The following is an 18207-nucleotide window of genomic DNA, read 5'->3' on the forward strand; positions in this document are numbered from 1 at the left end:
AAAGGCGGAAGCGGAAGTTGGGGGGCGCGTCAGCTCCGAAAGAGGGAGCGCCCGCGGCGTCGGTCCGGAGTGGGGTCGCCATGGGGCGAGGCAGCGGCACCTTCGAGCGTCTCCTAGGTAACGCGTCCGCCCGCTAGCTCGTAGTCAGCTCTCTCGCGCACCTGCCAGATGCTGCCTCCGTAGGTCTCAGGAGAGCGGGCCGGTCACCTATACCGGCCGTCGGCCTCTCGGGAGCAGTGCACTGTTCCCGGGCCTCGGGTGTGGCCGCCCAGGCTGTGCACTGAGTCCCGGGGTTCCAGTGAGGAATGCTCTTTGGGAGTCCGCGATGGACCTCTCATCCTCCGGGTCCGTCGGTCCTGAACCGATTGGGCCAAAGTCCTGAGTCATGAAGTGCATGACTCAGATCTTAGCTTCATGCGGGTCTCAGACCCCAATACCTGTTTGAAGGGTGGAATCGATACTGCCTTCCTTAAACCTTTTGAGCCGCTTGGGGAATGCTTCTTAGAACCCCAGTCTTGGGCTCTGGTAGTGCCTGGGGGGTTGAGAAGACATTTTTTTTCTCATTGTTGAAGGTGCTTGTTGATCCCGTTTGAGCTTCCTGGACAGTGTAAATTTTAGGAGGGAAAAATGGGTTTGATGTGCATGCACCATCCTCTCAGTAAAAGTGTGGTGTCCAGGAACAGGCCCCATCAGAGGCTGCTCGTTTGCTTCTTTCTGAACTAAGGTTTTCAAAGGGGATCTTAGATGAAAGGTTTTCCTTCCTCTCATATTCTGGGAGGTTCAGCATTTCAGGTATGACTCCACTAACTTGTTGAATCAGTCACGAAGGTGGTGTATCTTGGGATAGCTCACTTTCGTAAGAGAGAGAGGCGATCAGAGTGTGAAGAGGTGTGGGCTGGGGGTTAGTTTCACTCCCCTACACTTGACATGCCAAGGGAGCCCCATTACATTACCCCAGCTAAGAAGTAATGTCACGGACAGAACTTGTTAATGGTGGGGTGACCCTGTTGGGAAGCAGCAGTGTGTCATTTCAAAGTGCTCAGCAAGCCGTGACATAGGGCAACCACTGCCTCCTACTTTACCTTTAAAAAAGACGAAAGTGGTGCCCATCTCATGAGGTTCTGTGGGGACAGAGTGAATTCAGAGCTTGAGGTGACAGCTGATAGGGAACGAGCATAATTTCTACATTATTTGATTCTTGCATGGGAGGATGCCATTTACATGGTTATCAGTGCCCCTCAAGAGGATTGACTATTTTAAAACGAGGGAAATGGTCGACTTTTTGGGAGCCACCTGGGGAACATCCCAATGGACCCTTTGGATGGCATCTCTTTTCTTTAGACAAAGCCACCAGCCAGCTTCTATTGGAGACAGACTGGGAGTCCATTCTACAGATCTGCGACCTGATCCGTCAGGGGGACACACAGTAAGTGAGGAGGCCCACCCCTCTTGTAAGATTAAATTGACAACATGAGTTCTCTGTCCTGGCTGTTTTAATATTTTGGGACAATTAAAGCTGTACAGTTTGGAGAAAATCTTATTAATATTTCTTTGGAGGACCGAAGGACCAAAATAGTGGTTGGAAGGCTGGGCATATACTTCAGTTGGTAGAGAATTTGCCCAGCATGTATTAGACCTTGAATTTCATGCTCAACACAGTATAACCCAGGCATGACAGCACTGCCTGTAATCCCAGTGCTTCTTGGGAAGTGAAGACAGAAGGATAGGAAGTCCAAAGTCTTCCATTTGAGTCCAGCCTGGGCTACAAAAATCTGTGTCTCAATTTATAAAGATGTTGAAGAGCTTCCCTCACCTTCTTGAGGGTTCTCCCTCTTTTTCTCTTTCTGCTGCTACTACTCCCCCTTCTCCACCCCCCTCTTTTTTTCCTTTTCAGAGCAAAATATGCTGTAAACTCCATCAAGAAGAAGGTCAATGATAAGAACCCACATGTGGCTTTGTATGCTCTGGAGGTAACTAGAGCCTGTTGCCGTTGTTTCTCTCTTCAGACTCAAGGATCCTTACCCTTCCGGTGTCAGGCCTCCACATAGCAACCAGTGGAGTCCTCTAGCACTACGCAGAGTTGTGAGCTTGGCCACTGAGCCTGACCACTGTCATGGGAACAGGAGAGGGAGCAAAAGTGCTGCTCTTCTAGCTGTAGTCCATAACCCCCGAGGGATGGGATGCCAGTAACCTTTGACCATAGGATATTATCAGGGCCTGTAACCTGTCTTTGAGCTGCTGTTTGTGGTTTCTAACAACTTGGGTGGGCTCAAAGGCCTGTCTTCCAGCAGGAGGGGCCCTGTCCTGAACACGAGCTAGATCTTTCTCTCCCTTGGGGTTTTCAGGTGATGGAGTCTGTAGTAAAGAACTGTGGCCAGACAGTCCATGATGAAGTGGCCAACAAACAGACCATGGAAGAACTGAAGGAGCTGCTGAAGGTAGGTATCCTGAGAGTCATGAGAGAAGGTAGATTCAGGTATAGTACCAACTTTCTATGTGTTTGTGGGCCAGCTACAGCAGGAGGAGCAGTGGGTGTGGTAGAGGAGGTGAAGGTAAGAGTGAGTGGTCATTTATTGTGAGTCTGTCATAAATCCTGGGTGAGACACCTCCAGGCTCGTATGTTGTTTCTGCAGGATGAGAAAGACACTTCTTTTGGGACTGGGGAAGGCTTCTAAGAAGTAGGGTATGTAGCTGAGCTTTTAAGGGCAGTAGGTTACATGCCTGTGGGCATAGATGGCTGTGGAGTATATGTGTGACCATGAGCTTGGGGAAGAGTAGCACATTCAGGGATGGGAGAGATCTGAGCAGAGGAGGTCCAAGTTTAGGTACGTCTGTGACAGAGTCAAGAGGCCAAAATGATTGAGCAAGGAGCTGCTCCAGGGAGAGTGGAATTCACACCCCTCAGCAGAGGAGGAAAGACTCTCTGGATCCATGTGAGATTGTCCCCAGGACCATGTAAAGGATTGCGATGTGGATGGTGATACAGCTGGATTCGGCAAAGCGATGCTGTTCCTCATTTCATGGGACCCAGCATCAGGGTCTGGTCTCACAGGAAGCCCCAACTCATGCTGCCCAGAACCTGTCTCAGGCTCTTCTCATTTGAATCCTGAGTCAGACCCTGGCCAGTTTGTTGCAAGGTCCTAACTGGAAAAGAGCAAAGTGTTGGGCACACTCCCTATTCTTGTTTTGACAGACTGTGTCCCTCTGTGCCGCAGATGCACCAGGCTGGTTTGCTCCTCTATTGGAGGGGAACCCTTAGAGGGAAACGCAAATCCCACCATAAGGCCCTTGTGTCCCTCCTTGAAGCTGCTTCGTCCCTTGTCATCCCAACATAATGTGTCAGGGCCTCCCTGAGAGAGTGCCAAGCTTGGAGCTTGGTTCACAGGGCGTGAACCCCTTGTGGAGAAATATCTAAAGAGGTTATCTCTCTACCGCTCTCAGACTATGGCTGGAGGGAGATCTGTAGTATCTGTATCCTCAGACCCAGGGCAGTGCCTCATGATCTTCAGTGTCTTCCTAGTGCCTTTGGAGAGTTTAGTTGTGGACCCCAGAGAACTGTGTTAACTGCCCAGGACCCCCTGGAGTGTGGAAGAAGGCCTGGTTGTAGATCAGGAACGTGAAGCAGTGTAGCCTCTGGCAGTCCCCTCATTTTTTTTCAGGATTAAAAATTGTGACCATGAGCAAACATAGACACCCAGGAAGGTCACTCCTGTGACTAGACTGGTGCCCGGCAGCCCTGGGAACTCTCCCCTGCCTCTGTGCTAATCGTCTCTGTTCAGCACAATTGGTCTTGCTCGATGGCTCTTCTGTCTGAGACCTCAGACATCCCGAGCCTCCTGTACCCCTCCCCACTTTCTTTCTTGCTCCACAGAGGCAAGTGGAAGTTAATGTTCGGAACAAGATCTTGTACCTGATCCAGGCCTGGGCACATGCCTTCCGGAATGAACCCAAGTACAAGGTGGTCCAGGACACATACCAGATCATGAAGGTAGAAGGTGAGTTAGAACAGCCCCAGCCCCAGGCTGAGAATGTGATCACTAGAAGCCTCAGGTTGTCTCTCTAACAGCAAAGCTAGGTAACCTCAGGGATCCAGGCCAGGAAGGGTCGGCTGGTCCTCCCTGAGTGACTGGCAGTGGGAGTGAGGAGGTGGAGTTCCCTAAACCTCGGAGGGAGGTCAGGCTCCTGCCTTCTACACGTCCACCCCATAGGGAGGCTGTAGACTAATTTCAGGCAGTAAACACTAATTGTAGAGGTAAGCACACTTGAGAGTGTTATGTTTCCTGGGGGCAGTGCAGGATGAGCAGACAAGGAAGACCATGCACGTCAGTAGGGTGGATCCCAGGAGTTCTGAACACAAGGAGCAACCCCAGGGCCTCGACACCGCTTTTATTTTGTTTTGTTTTAATGTGTGTGGATGATTTGCTGGCAGTACATGTTCATGGACCGTGTGCATGCCTAGTGACCTTGGAGGTCAGAAGAGAGTGTTGTTGGATCTTCCTGGGATGAGAATTACAGACACTTGTGAGCCACCATGTGTGCTAGAGATCAGCTGGGTTGGTTGGAAAGAGTAACTAGTGCTTGCCCACTGAGCTGTCTCTCCAGTGCTGCCTTGGCACCTTTAATCCAGTTCAGACCCCAGGGTCAGAGTACGCCGGACCTGCTTCAAGGCTAGAAGTGCGGCTCATGCCAGAGGAGAGCCATACCAGAATGCTGCTGCTGGCGGGTGTGTGTGTGTGTGTGTGTCACTGGCAGGTTTTAGGCTAGGCCAGGGAGGCAGAAGGCCTTTTCTTAGGTTCCTGTCTACATTTCTTGAGATGTAGCAGCTCTAGAGAGAGCTGGCGGGGTTTAAAGAGAGGGGATTGGGCTGGAGAGACGGCTCAGTGGTTAAGAGCACTGACTGCTCTTCTAGAGGTCCTGAGTTCAATCCCCAGCAACCACATGGTGGCTCACAACCATCTGTAGTGGGATCTGATGCCCTCTTCTGGTGTGTCTGAAGACAGCTACAGTATACTCACATAAAATAAATAAATAAATAAATAAATAAATAAATAAATAAATAAAAAAGAGAGAGGAGGGTTGGGGAGTTAGCTCAGTGGTAGAGCACTTGCCTAGGAAGCGCAAGGCCCTGGGTTTGGTCCCCAGCTCTGAAAAAAAGAACCAAAATAAATAAATAAATAAATAAATAAATAAAAAAAAATAAATAAAAATAAAAAAGAGAGAGGGAATCATGGATTAGGATGTTCTGGTAATACTTGGTTGAACTTGGGTCTCAGAGAATTCTGGGTATCTTTTCCTAATCCTGCTAGTTTTGTCTAATGAGGCAGATGTCAGGGGTTAGAAGTGGTGACTAGGGAGGCATCCGGTAGTGACTTTTCACCTTCTCTTCCCAGGACATGTCTTCCCTGAGTTTAAGGAGAGCGACGCCATGTTTGCTGCTGAAAGAGTGAGTCCTGGGTCAGCCAAGAGCTCAGGAGCTCTTGGGAGGGAGGAGGGAGGACCTGGGACTCTTTCTTGTTTGGGGTTTGGTAGGAAGGGCTCACGCCTTTAGTCCCAGCATTCCAGAAGAGGATGGTCATGAACTCCAGAACATCCTGTGTTAAGTGCATAATGAGACGTGGACTGAAAGAAAGAAGAGGTGAAACCTGGGGGATTTAGCTCATTGTAAAGCTCTTGCCTGCCATAGACACAGTACTCAGTAGAGCAAGCAAGCAAGCAAACAAACAAATGAACAACAACAACAAAACAAACAAACAAACCGAAAAAAGCAGCAGGTAACTCCAGGTCAAGTTGAAAAGGTGTTCATAGTGCCTGTGGGTTTAGCTACTTGGTTCATTTGCCTAAAATAAGTATGTTTGGGGGTAGGACACATATGTGGCTCTGGGCTTATCTCTAGCACATCGTTTTTTGTTTTGTTTTGTTTTGTTTTGTTTTAGTTCTTTTTTTTCGGAGCTGGGGACCGAACCCAGGGCCTTGCGCTTCCTAGGCAAGCGCTCTACCACTGAGCTAAATCCCCAACCCCTTGTTTGTTTTTTAAAACCAGGTGGTGGTGCATGCTTTTATCCTAGCCCCTTGCAGGCAGAGACAGGCAGATCTCTTTGTGTTCTGGGCCAACCTATCTAAAAGTGAAGTCCTGGACAGTCAGGGCTACACAGAAACACCCTGTCTTGGAAAAAAAAGAAAATAACAACCCCCCCCACAAGGGGGAGAAAAAGAAGTTATGGGGTGAATTTGTTTATTTGTTTTGGTTTTTTGGTTGGTTGATTGATTTTTATTTGTTTTATTGATACAAGGTTTCTCTGTGTAGCCCTGGCTGTCCTGGAACTTGCTCTATAGACCAGGCTCACAGAGATCCACCCGCCTCTGCCTCTGCCTCCCAAGTGCTGGGATTAAAGGCTTGTGCACACCCAGAGTAAATTTCTTTACACAGCTCTAAAACTAGGCTAGTGGCAGTGCTGCACACTTTTAATCCCAGGATCTCAGAGGCAGAGGCAGTTGGATCTCTGTGACCTTAAAGCCAGCCTGGTCTACACAGTGAGTCACAGGACAGTCAGTGCTACACAGCAAGGTGCTAAACCCTGTCTCAAAAACCCAAAAAATTGGCAAAGTATCAGGATTCTGTCTTCGACAAGAAGTCTGTTTGGAGGAGGTTCTTCTCCTTGGAGCAACTTAACCCTGGGCCATGTGGTTTAGGCCACTGCATAGGATGGTCTTGGCACAGGTACTCCAGTTACGTTAGGGCCTTCTCTGGGGACCTTTCCTATTTGGGACTTGGGGTAAGTTCTGTGTTTGAGCAGTTGGGAGGGAAGTCATGTGATCATGACTGTTGTCCCCAGGCCCCTGACTGGGTGGATGCTGAGGAATGCCATCGGTGCAGAGTACAGTTTGGAGTGGTGACCCGCAAGGTGAGTATCCCCCAGAGACTTGGGTGTTTGGTTCCATGTGCCCGCCATCTTCACAAAAAGTGGTGCTCCTTTTGTGTGATCCTGTCTTTCTGCTCTAACTTGGTCATTTTGGAAGTAAATCCAGCTCACAACTTTGTGGTGTTTGGGGTAGGAGCTTGGTTTTTGACCTCTATGATGGTCAGTATTCTCATTTGAAGTTTACCTAGTGGGCAAGGCCCAGCTTCACCTCGGGGATCTAAACATCCCAAGCATAGGCTGAGTTAAGGTCACTCTAGGATTGGGTAAAAACTTGTTTCTAAGGAGCTCAGTTTGTCCACCTTCAGCCCCTACAGCTTCCCATCTTAATTCCCTTCTGAGGGTTGTGAATGTGACCCCTGCAGGGTCTGAGCAGCACTAGGGCTCACCGTACGTTCAGGAGCCCTCATTTCTTCAGTCAGCACCTGCTTTCAGTTGCTTATTTCTTTCTTTTCTTTTTTTTTTTTTTTTGGAGCTGAGGACCGAACCCAGGGCCTTGCGCTTCCTAGGCAAGCACTCTACCACTGAGCTAAATCCCCAACCCCCAGTTGCTTATTTCTAATTCCTTTCTTTTCCTCCAAATGGTGGCTAAAATAGGGTTTCCTGCAGTCCCCCATCTCTCTGTTCTACTCCTCGTCCCCATCCCTGCCCTTGTTCATAGCACTGGCCTGGGCAGCTCTGACTGGCGGGTAGTCAGGGTGGTCATAGCTGATATCACTGTCCTGCTCTGTCTCACAGCATCACTGCCGAGCGTGTGGGCAGATCTTTTGTGGCAAGTGTTCCTCCAAGTACTCCACCATCCCCAAGTTCGGCATTGAGAAGGAAGTGCGCGTGTGTGAGCCCTGCTATGAGCAGCTGAACAAGTGAGTGTACACTCCATGGGTACTTTGTGATGCTTCAGGACTAGGCCAAAGGGGCTCCCAAAGCACTGTCAGAAAGGATAAAGGGCAAACCAGTGCAGCTAGACAGGCGGCTCCAGCACCCCAAACTCCGGGACAGGGTGGGCAGGGTGCTGTGGCCCATGCTCTAGGAAAGGGCAGACAGGATGGGCAGGGTTACATGGCCACACTCTAGAAAGGGTGGGCAGGGTGTGGCTGCACAGTAGCTGTGACTGCCCTGGGCCAATCACTGGCTTTGAATTGTTTTGTTTAGATAGGCTCTTGCTTGGGCTTCAATCTTCTGACTTAGCTTTTCAAATTCTGGGACTTGAGACCTTGTCCACACTTCCTGTAGTTTGGATTGGAATTGAAGTTTACAAGCTGAGTATGGTGGTACACACCTGTAATCCCAGCACTGCAGATGCAGAGGCAGGTGGATCTCTGAGTTCAAGACCAGCCTGATCTACAAAGCCAGGCCCAGAGAGCCAGGGCTATACAGAGAAACCCTATCTGCAAAAACCAAGTGTAGTGCAAAGCTGTGTGTTTACTTGTATATATGAGAACACATCTCCAAGCCCTTCTCTTGGATGTTTCAACTATGGTTTGTCTTCCTGTGTCCACATCACCAACTGTGGTTAAAGCATGGTTTTTCCTTAGAAAAGAGCATGTGTAAGTTGAAATCCTAATTCTGTGTTATACATGTGGCCCTCAGCCATACTTTGTGGAAAAATCTCTGATCTAGATATCAAACTCTAGAACAGCCCTGGCTGCCTGGGTCTCACTGCCTGTGATGTTTGTGTGTGCTCGGCCCAGGGAGCTGCACCATTAGGAGGTGTGTCACTGTGGGTGTAGGCTTTGGGACCCTCATCCTATTTGCCTGAAGCCAGTATTCTGCTAGCAGCCTTCAGATAAAGATGTAGAACTCTCAGCTCCTCCTGCACCATGCCTGCCTGGACACTTCCATGTTCCCACCTTGATGATAATGGACTGGACCTCTGAATCCAGCCCCAATTAAATGTTGTTCTTCTAAGAGTTGCCTAGGTCATGCTTTAAATGGGACTTAACGGACTAACCTCGTAGGAATTTGTTACTGAGAGTGGTTTGAATTATGAGGACCTAGACCAACAGGTTTCAGTGGAGAATTTCAATATGTGGCCTAGTGACTATTTTTATGGTATTTTGGTGAAGAATGTGGCTACTTTTTGCTCTTGTCTGAAGAGACTGCATGAGTCTAAGGTGAAGTGACTCAGATTAATTGCATTGACAAAGGAAGTCACAGAAACGCCCTTCATAGATTTTGTTCTCTGGTTAAGTCTCATGAAGAGCATTTTAAACAAGTATAGCAAACTGAAAAAGGATTCGGTCCCCAACTCCGAAAAAAAGAAAAAAGAAAAAATATATATATGGTTCGAGTATTAAGGGGCACCAGGAAGTGAAGTGAAGCTGAATCCTGTGCTCAAGGATGTTAACTTGAATTAAGGGAGTAGTGACTTTGGAGCAAGATCCTCCTAGCAAAATTTAGATCCAGGCATGGTAGTGTACACTTTAAATCCCAAGAAATTAAAGCCAAGCAGATCTCTGAGTTCAAGGCTAGACTGAGACAGAGCAAGTTCGAGGTGAAGAAAAGCTTAAATCCAGACAAAGTGGTACACACCTTTAATCCCAGGAGATAAGCAAGCAGATCTCTGAGTTCAAGGTCAATCTACAGAGCAAGATCCAGGACAGCGGAGCTTAGGCAGTGAAGGAGTTGGAAAAGAGGAAGCTGGTGATAATGAAATAGAGCAAGGGGTCCATGTTCCAAGCAGCAGAATTCGGCAGCTTTGGCCATGTGTCTCTGGCTTTATAGTCAAGAGGAGAAGGAGACTACTACTGGGACAGTTGATTCTGATTAGCTGGAGCTAAGAAGTTAGTGGTGATAAGAAGAGATCAGCATCACTGAGAAAGTCTTCTGGGAAGTTTTTCTAAGAGCACAAAGAAGCTGTGTTCCAGAGATAGCCAAGGTTGTACCTTGTGCTGCAGCTGTACTTGGTAATGTGTAAGAGTGACCCAGGAGGTACTGATTTTGAAGGCATGAAGGGGTCATGAAGAACAGCCGAGACTTGGCGCTGTGAGAGGCCAAGGAAGGCCATTGGTGAAGGTGCAGCCTCAGTTGCGGTTGACTGAAGAGCTAGGACTGAAAGGGCTCGTGCAAAGGAGTTGAGGTTTGGCACCAGGTAGAGAGCCTGTGAGAAGCTACTGGTGAAGCTAATAGCAGCAGAAGACCCCAGCGTATCGGAGATGCCAGTACCATGGGATGATCACTAAGAAAAACAGCGGCAGTGGAGTGGATCACCTTGACCTTAGAGAGCTACAGAGGACGGAGCTGGAGGAGCCCAGAAGATCATGTATGGATCCCAGAACTGAAACAAGAAGCTGTAACATTGATGTTGCCTTGAACACCCCAAGATGTTGGAGCTGTGGGCTATCTGTTGAGGAAAACTACTGATGGAGTGGAACCAGCCCTGGAGAAAGAAGTTTGTTGGAGTCAACAAAGATGAAGAAGCAGTTGGAAATCTGAAGACCGCTTTGACATCAGACATGGAGATGCAGAGTTTGGAGTTTGCCCAGCTGGTTTCCTGTCTTGCTTTGGAGATTAGTTGAATCTCAGAAGAGACACTGAACTTTGGACTTCAAACATTGAGAGTGCTGTAGACTATGGGGGCTTTAGAAGTTGGACTAAATGTATTTTTTATTCTGCTGTGGCTATGTGTGGCCCCCATAGACTCATGTATTTGAACAAGCCTGTGAGGGCAGGGAGTGGGACTATGAGGAAGTGTAGTATTGTTGGAGTGGGTGTGTTACTGGGTGTGGCCTTTGAGACCTTCATTCTAGCTCCCTGGGAGCCAGTGTTCTGCTAGCAGTCTTCAACTGAAGATGCTTAACTCTTAGCTCCTCCTACACCATGCCTGCCTGGATGCTGCCATGCTCCTGCCTTGATGGTAATGAACTGAACCTCTGAGGCCAGCCCCAATTAAATGTCGTCCTTATAAGAACTGCCTAGTTCACAGTGTCTGTTCATAGCAGTAAGCCCTAACTAAAACACTGCCCTTTCTGGCATCTTCTGAGGGGAAGGCCCATTGCTGTTCATAGCAGGCACAGCAGGCAATGTGTAGGTATAGAAAGGCCCCTGCTCAACCCAGCCAGGAGAGGGACTCTCTTAGGCCAAGTGAGCCATTCGAGTTCTGCAGCTGGCTGAGGGGTCAGGGTCCCTTCTGCCATTCTCTGGAGGGCCTTCACTGGCAGTCTGTGGAGATGTGTGAGCAGATCCCGGGCGGGTAGTGTCAGTGCATGGTTGCTTACAGTGTCTCATTCTGCCTGCAGGAAGGCAGAAGGGAAAGCTGCCTCTACCACTGAGCTGCCCCCAGAGTACCTGACCAGCCCCCTGTCACAGCAGTCTCAGGTACAAGGTTCCTTCTAGTCCCTCAAATACCTTTTCGTCTCTTCCTGAGGGCTCTTTTCACTCTACCCTGTCTGTCCTCAGCTGCCCCCAAAGCGGGATGAGACAGCGCTGCAGGAAGAGGAGGAGCTACAGCTGGCGCTGGCCCTATCACAGTCAGAGGCTGAGGAGAAGGAAAGGATGGTGAGCCATGGGGCCCGGTGAATGTCCCCGCTGAAGGAGGGCTCTAGGTGCATGGCATCAGAGCTGTGTGGAGGCTCGGCTCCTTAGGCTGTGCCACATGCACCTCTAATTCTGTTCCTCAGAGACAGAAGTCAACATACACAGCGCATCCAAAGTCAGAGCCTGCGCCCTTGGCTTCCTCTGCACCCCCAGCTGGTAGCCTGTACTCCTCGCCTGTGGTAAGCCTCGTCAGCCAAGCTGACTTCACGTTTCCCGGGGATCACCAGAAGGATCCTTTTGGTTCGGGACTTCGTTGTGGTAGACTGAGATGCCAAGAATGGCATCCCCCTGTCACGGAGATGCTTTAAGCTTTTCTTCACCTAGAACTTCCATACTTGCTTGCACATAAGTATTACAGGCCTGGTCTTAGGGGTATCCATTCTTCCATATCCAGGCCTGTAGATGGGACCTGGAGCTAGAAACAGCCCTGGCACCTGCTGGTGGACGAAACTCTTCCCTCCTCCCTAGATTTTTAGCAGGGCTCACACTAGAGCTAAACACAGTGTTCGTGCAGTATTGGCACCGCCCGTCCTGGAGTCTTGCTAGCCTGGTCAGATTCTGGCGGTACATGATAGCCCCGTAATCCAGGTTCTTAAGACTGTATAGCCAAAGGGAGGTGGATGCCTGCCACAGAGGCCTTGTGAAGGAAAGGGCTGGCAGGTGCCAGACAGATGCTGGAGCGTTGGCCAGCCCTGCGATCTGCTGTCATTTGGTGCCATTGGGGTCCCTGCCTGAAAGAGTGCTCGGGACCACATCACTTCATCTGTGGCTCCTCAGACTCAATGTTGTCTCCCCAGAACTCATCAGCACCTCTGGCTGAGGACATCGACCCTGAGGTGAGTAGCAGCCTCAGTGCTGTTCTCCTGCTTCCTGGCCCATACCAGTGGCTCCTCATCCCCTCCTTTTTTGCTTCACAGCTTGCAAGATACCTCAACCGGAACTACTGGGAGAAGAAACAGGAAGAAGCTCGGAAGAGCCCCACACCATCTGCACCTGTGCCCCTGACCGAGCCAGCTGCCCAGCCCGGAGAAGGACATACAGCCCCCAACAGCATGGTAGAGGTGAGAGGCTCCTCTGCACTCTCCACTGTCCCTTCATACCAGGTATGAAGACCCTCTGATCCCCCAATATCTTCCAGGCCCCTCTTCCAGAGACAGACTCTCAGCCCATAACTTCCTGCAGTGGCCCCTTTAGTGAGGTAAGCTGTGCCTCCTATCCTGGTTGGGGATGTGTGTCAGAGTAAGGAGTCTCCAGTCTCCAGCTGCTATGTGGGCCTTAGTGTTCTACAGCGGCTCGTAGGAGGCCCTCCTTGTCCCTCAACTGTTGAGGTGTCTGTTGGTCATACCCAGTCATGAGTGGATGAGAGCATTGCTCTGTGCTTTGTGTGCAGACCAGGTATGTCACGTGTCTAGCATGAAGGGCCGGGTCATGTGCCCATGCTATGCTCCTGACACTGGGCAGCGCTCATCTAGCCTAGCACTTTTGCAAGGATGCTTTCTAAGCCAGCATTCACCCTGTTGTGGTGTTCAGCTACCCACTCTGTCTCCAGCAGTACCAGAACGGGGAGTCGGAGGAGAGCCACGAGCAGTTCCTCAAGGCCCTGCAGAATGCAGTCAGCACTTTTGTCAACCGCATGAAGAGCAACCACATGAGGGGCCGCAGTATCACCAATGACTCGGCTGTGCTGTCCCTCTTCCAGTCCATCAATAGCACACACCCACAGCTGCTCGAGCTGCTCAACCGGCTGGATGAGCGCAGGCGTAGGTGCCACGTGCCCCCCCCCTCCGAGGGTCTCTCAGCTCCACGAAGGGCTCCAACTAATTATTCCCGGGGCCCTGTGACATCCAGGATTCTTTGCCTGTACTCCATTGAGCCTCCTGAGTCCTCCACAGAGTGCTGGTGGGAGGTGGTCCCATTGGTGGGGCCTGTTCTGCTCCTTTCTGTCTCCAGCCCCAGGGCCAACAGCTTTACCCAAGGAGAACAGAAACCCACATCACCTAGGCTCTCAGCCTGTGAGAGGTCTGAACTGCCCTGTTCTCTATACAGTGTACTACGAGGGGCTTCAGGACAAGCTGGCACAGATACGTGATGCCCGAGGGGCCCTGAGTGCCCTGCGTGAAGAGCACAGGGAGAAGCTGCGCCGGGCAGCTGAGGAGGCGGAGCGTCAACGTCAGATCCAGCTGGCACAGAAGCTGGAGATCATGAGACAAAAGAAGCAGGTATGGCGCCTGACCTGGCATGTGGGCAGGGGAGGCCCAGGCTCACCTGACCACCGCCTCTCCTTCGCTTAGGAGTATCTGGAGGTGCAGAGACAGCTAGCTATCCAGCGTCTGCAGGAACAGGAGAAGGAACGGCAGATGCGCCTGGAGCAACAGAAGCAGACTGTCCAGATGCGTGCCCAGATGCCTGCCTTCCCCTTGCCTTATGCCCAGGCAGGTGCTGCCCACCCCGCCTTGCCCATCGTAGGCCAAAGACACCCCTCTGACTGTTGGTTCTTTTTTGTCTCTAGCTCCAGGCTATGCCCACAGCTGGGGGTGTACTCTACCAGCCCTCAGGCCCAACCAGCTTTCCTGGCACCTTTAGCCCAGCAGGCTCAGTAGAGGGCTCTCCGATGCATGGTGTGTATATGAGCCAGCCAGCCCCAGCCACTGGCCCCTACCCCAGCATGCCTGGCACCACAGCAGGTAACCTTGCCAGTTTACAAAAGATAGAATGATATAAAGAATTTCCCAAATTTTCTAAGTGAATGTTTTTCCAGAATTGTTGTTTTCCGTCCATATAGAAACATATGTTCTCACATGCGTGCACACACACATTTCTTACTGTCTTCTAGGGTGAGGGTCAGGTAAAATCCCTTTACCCATAGTGCATTTCCTAAAGTCAGGATGTGTTCACAGATAGGAGCCACTGCATAGGGCAGGTTATCATCACTGCCCCAGTGAAGATGTCTGTGCTTCAGAAAATCCCCTTAGGACTGTCAGCCAGCCTGGCCTACCTTTTTCTCTTCTAAACATTTCCCGTTCTGTTTTGTGCCTATAGTGCACGGGCTTGAATACCTCATGACCATTGTCCTAACGTTGGCCACACTGTGTGTGGCTAAGGTGGGCTCAGCGGGCTTCTCATCTGTTCCCATCATCAACAGGTGTCACTTAGAAAGGACCTTAAGACTGCAGGTGTCTTGGCACAGACTCCTGCCCCTTCTTCCTGATGGTTAGTGCTGTCGTCCTCCCTCTGCCCTGTCAGCTGTAGCTGTGCTCTGTGGAACATTTTATTCAGAGGAAAAAAAAGTCACTGCTGTTGACTTTAGATTTCTGACACCGGGCTTCTCTGTGTAGCTCAGCTGGCCTAGAACTCACTCTGTAGACCAGCCTGTCCTCAGACTCAGAGATTCAGCTGCCTGTGTCTCCTGCGGGCGAGGATTAAAGGCATGCACCAAAATCTCCCAGCAGTTTGGTTTTGCTTATGTGCATCTGTGCACCATGGGTGTTGCTGGGCTCTGCCCACAGAGGCCAGAAGAGGCTTTGGATGCCTTGAAACTGGAGTTTCAGATGATTGTGAACCACCATATGGGTTCTGGCATCATCTGCATCCTCTACAAGAGCAAAAAGTACTGTTAACTACTAAGGTATTTTTCCAGTCCCTGAGTTTTTTTGTTTAAAGATTGTCTTGTTTATTTCCTGAGATAGGGTTTCACTATGTAGCCCTGGCTAAACAAAAACTCAGTGTTCCACCTGCTTCTGCCTCCTGTGTGCTGGAATTAAAGGTATACAGTAGCATGCCTGGACAAGCTTTATTTTTTTAGTAATGTGTGTTGAGTGTCAGAGTTTTCAGGGGCCAGACAAGGTGGTTGGATCCCTTGGAACTATAATTACAGGAGCCTGAGCCACCTGACTTGGGAACTGAGACCTGAACGTGAGTCTCAATAAGAGGACTTAGCTGTCATAACTGCTGAGCTGTCTCTGTCCCTCTTTCTGCTGCTTTTAATACATTATCGGTGTAATCCACGTGAGTGCTTGTGTCACCTTGACTGGCTTGTCAACTTGATCAGGTCAGCTTGGTACTCGGCCTGCTTCGTTCATTCTTTGGTTCTCTGGGAGCCCCGCTTCCTCTCTGCAGGGATAGATAGTCATTAGAAGGCAAAATATCAGAATGGACATGGTGGTGTGCATCCTGTATTCCCAACACTTGAGAAGTTGAGGCAGGAGGACTCCAATCAAGACATAAGGCTTGGGCTCTTAGGGTGTATTTATAGCTTGTAGGTTACTGAGGACCTTGTATGTGTGATATGCAAACTAGGTTCCCTCGTTTCTCATTCTAACAGCTTAGGTGGCCTTCATTATCCCTGGTGTGTTTCTTCATTTTCTTTTTTTTTTTTTTTTTTTTGGTTCTTTTTTTTCGGAGCTGGGGACCGAACCCAGGGCCTTGCGCTTCCTAGGCAAGCGCTCTACCACTGAGCTAAATCCTCAACCCCTTCATTTTCTGTCATACATAGACTTTTCTGAAGTGTTAGCCTGGGCCACTGTAGAACAGGGGTGTTTGTCTCGGTTCCTGTTGTCTCAGTTGTGAAACTCCAAGTATGGGCTTCAGAAAGTACCAGTGTCAACTCTCCATAACTCTTTCCCTTCGGTCGACTACTACTTGTTTCAAGACAGCTTGAAGGGTGGGGCTGTAACTCAGGTAGAGCACTTGCCCAGCATGTGTAAAACCTTGGGCTCAACCCCTAGCATTATGAAAACAAAAAGAATTTGGCTCATTTTTTTTCCCCATGGGACCTAAACCCACCCACCCCCATGCACACACACTGGCTTTACTTTTCTTTTATGAGGATGTGAAATATATACTTGGTTTTGAAAGTCACAACAAAAGGAGAAACCCAGGAGAGAGTGTTCTCTTCCTACTCTTGTCATTTCTGAGCTGAGCCAGCTCATCTTTTTTGTCACAGATCCCAGCATGGTCAGCGCCTACATGTACCCAGCAGGTGCCCCTGGGGCACAGGCAGCCCCTCAGGCCCAGGCCGGGCCCACCACCAACCCTGCCTACTCCTCGTACCAGCCTACTCCAACCCCAGGCTACCAGGTATGTGGGCAACGTCTCCCCCCTCATCTGCACCCAGCCTTCACCTGTTCCCTCACCTCACCCCCTTCCTTCCGTAGAATGTGGCTTCTCAGGCCCCACAGAGCCTCCCAGCCATCTCCCAGCCTCCACAGACCAGCAACATTGGCTACATGGGGAGCCAGCCAATGTCCATGGGCTACCAGCCATACAACATGCAGGTAAAGAGACCTAGTCTTTTCTGGGCATGGAGGGGTGTCACAGACAGGTCCTCTCCTCCTGGCTCTCACTTTGCTTTCTTCCAGCCAGGAGGGTCTGTTTCTGTCTGGTCACAGATTACTCAGTGTTGGGCTCCATCTTACTTCCCACAGAATCTCATGACCACCCTTCCAGGCCAGGATGCGTCTCTGCCAGCCCAGCAGCCCTACATCACAGGGCAGCAGCCCATGTACCAGCAGGTGAGCCTCTCCCAGCCGGCCAGGGGCTCAGCAGACAGAATGACGATGTGCCTTCAATGCACATATGTACACATAAATCCATATCCAATGCACGTATGTACACATACTACGTCCATATTCAGTAGGAGACAGACAGGTTTACAAGAGCTCACAATGCCATTGCAGTGTTGGTAACAACTTGATTTCTATCCTGTGCTAAGGTGAAGCTTGTTCTAGGCAAAGTTTTTATTTGAGAGGAGGGGTAGTGAGCAGTGACGAGCCTCCCTGTTCTTTCTCTGCAGATGGCACCCAGCACTGGCCCTCCCCAGCAGCAGCCCCCTGTGGCCCAACCGCCACCTACACAGGGACCGCCAGCACAGGGCAATGAGACCCAGCTCATCTCCTTCGACTGACCTTGAGTCTGGCGCTCACCATCCAGAGTAACACTACAGTTCTCCAGAAACCACTTATATGTCTAACTAGCCATTTCCTCCCATTACTGCCCTGTAGTGTCCCTTCTGTGAGCAAGGGGTGGGCCTTCACCCTTGGCCCTCCTCCCTGTCCTCAGTGGTCTGGCTCCTGTCACTGGTTCCCTGCTTTGGTCCTGATGCAGTCCGACCTTCCCGGGACTGGGACTCTGCAGGACAAGTAGGACCTTTTCTGGAGAATGCCCAGCTGTGTCGGGGCCTGCCAGAGGTGACTGCTGTGGGGATGGTTAGCCTGGCCCAGAGTCCGATGTGAACTGTGTGGTGTCCAGGCATGGCCCTGGTACCCAGAAGAACGATGTGACCCATGCACAGCAAGGGTAGAAGTTTCAGGCATCTCTGTCTCCCCTACTCCTTGGATGTCATCTCTCCAGTGCAGAACAGTGAAAATAAAATGTATTTCAAAATTCTCATGATTGATTGATTGGGCATCAGGCTGTATTGGACCAGCACTTTAATAGTCCGCATCTGTTGTGGAGTTTCGTGGGTACTGGTTGGGAAGCCTTGGACTTTTAATAATCTCCTTCCTGGTAGAGACTTTGCACTGACTGGTGCAGGATGTATCACCAGGCAGTTGTGACAGGGTGCAAACGCGGGCTTCTGCAGCCCAACTGCTCACAGGATTACCCTTTAGTGCAGTACTGGGTCCAAACCATTGCTTATGGTTTTAGCTCTCATTCTGGAAAATAGATTTTAACCTGACTTCTGGTGAAGACGTTGAAAATTTGCCCTTTCTTTCCGGGCTAAGCGCCTGCCTTAGTATGCACTCAAAGCAGAGGT

At 50.2% G+C, this 18207-nt stretch overlaps 1 protein-coding gene across 7 annotated transcripts; it reads left to right on the forward strand.

The window, feature by feature from the left end:
• The first annotated feature begins 15 nt into the window (after positions 1–15).
• On the forward strand, positions 16–17837 carry Hgs (hepatocyte growth factor-regulated tyrosine kinase substrate). Of its 7 annotated transcripts, none has more exons than XM_087573950.1 (22): positions 16–792; positions 1342–1426; positions 1895–1970; positions 2346–2438; positions 3872–3995; positions 5391–5443; positions 6834–6902; positions 7656–7780; positions 11156–11234; positions 11316–11414; positions 11537–11632; positions 12251–12289; positions 12371–12514; positions 12592–12651; positions 13003–13213; positions 13500–13672; positions 13745–13885; positions 13963–14137; positions 16396–16529; positions 16607–16726; positions 16877–16963; positions 17245–17837. In XM_087573950.1, the coding sequence occupies exons 4-22, from the start codon at positions 2349–2351 to the stop codon at positions 17353–17355; spliced, it is 2130 nt and encodes a 709-aa protein (XP_087430076.1). In that variant the 5' UTR covers positions 16–792; positions 1342–1426; positions 1895–1970; positions 2346–2348; the 3' UTR covers positions 17356–17837.
• Positions 17838–18207: the final 370 nt, after the last annotated feature.

The sequence above is a fragment of the Rattus norvegicus genome, chromosome 10, assembly GCF_021556685.1.
Source record: "Rattus norvegicus strain SHRSP/BbbUtx chromosome 10, alternate assembly SHRSP_T2T, whole genome shotgun sequence".
In the NCBI taxonomy this organism is placed as follows: Eukaryota; Metazoa; Chordata; class Mammalia; order Rodentia; family Muridae; genus Rattus; species Rattus norvegicus.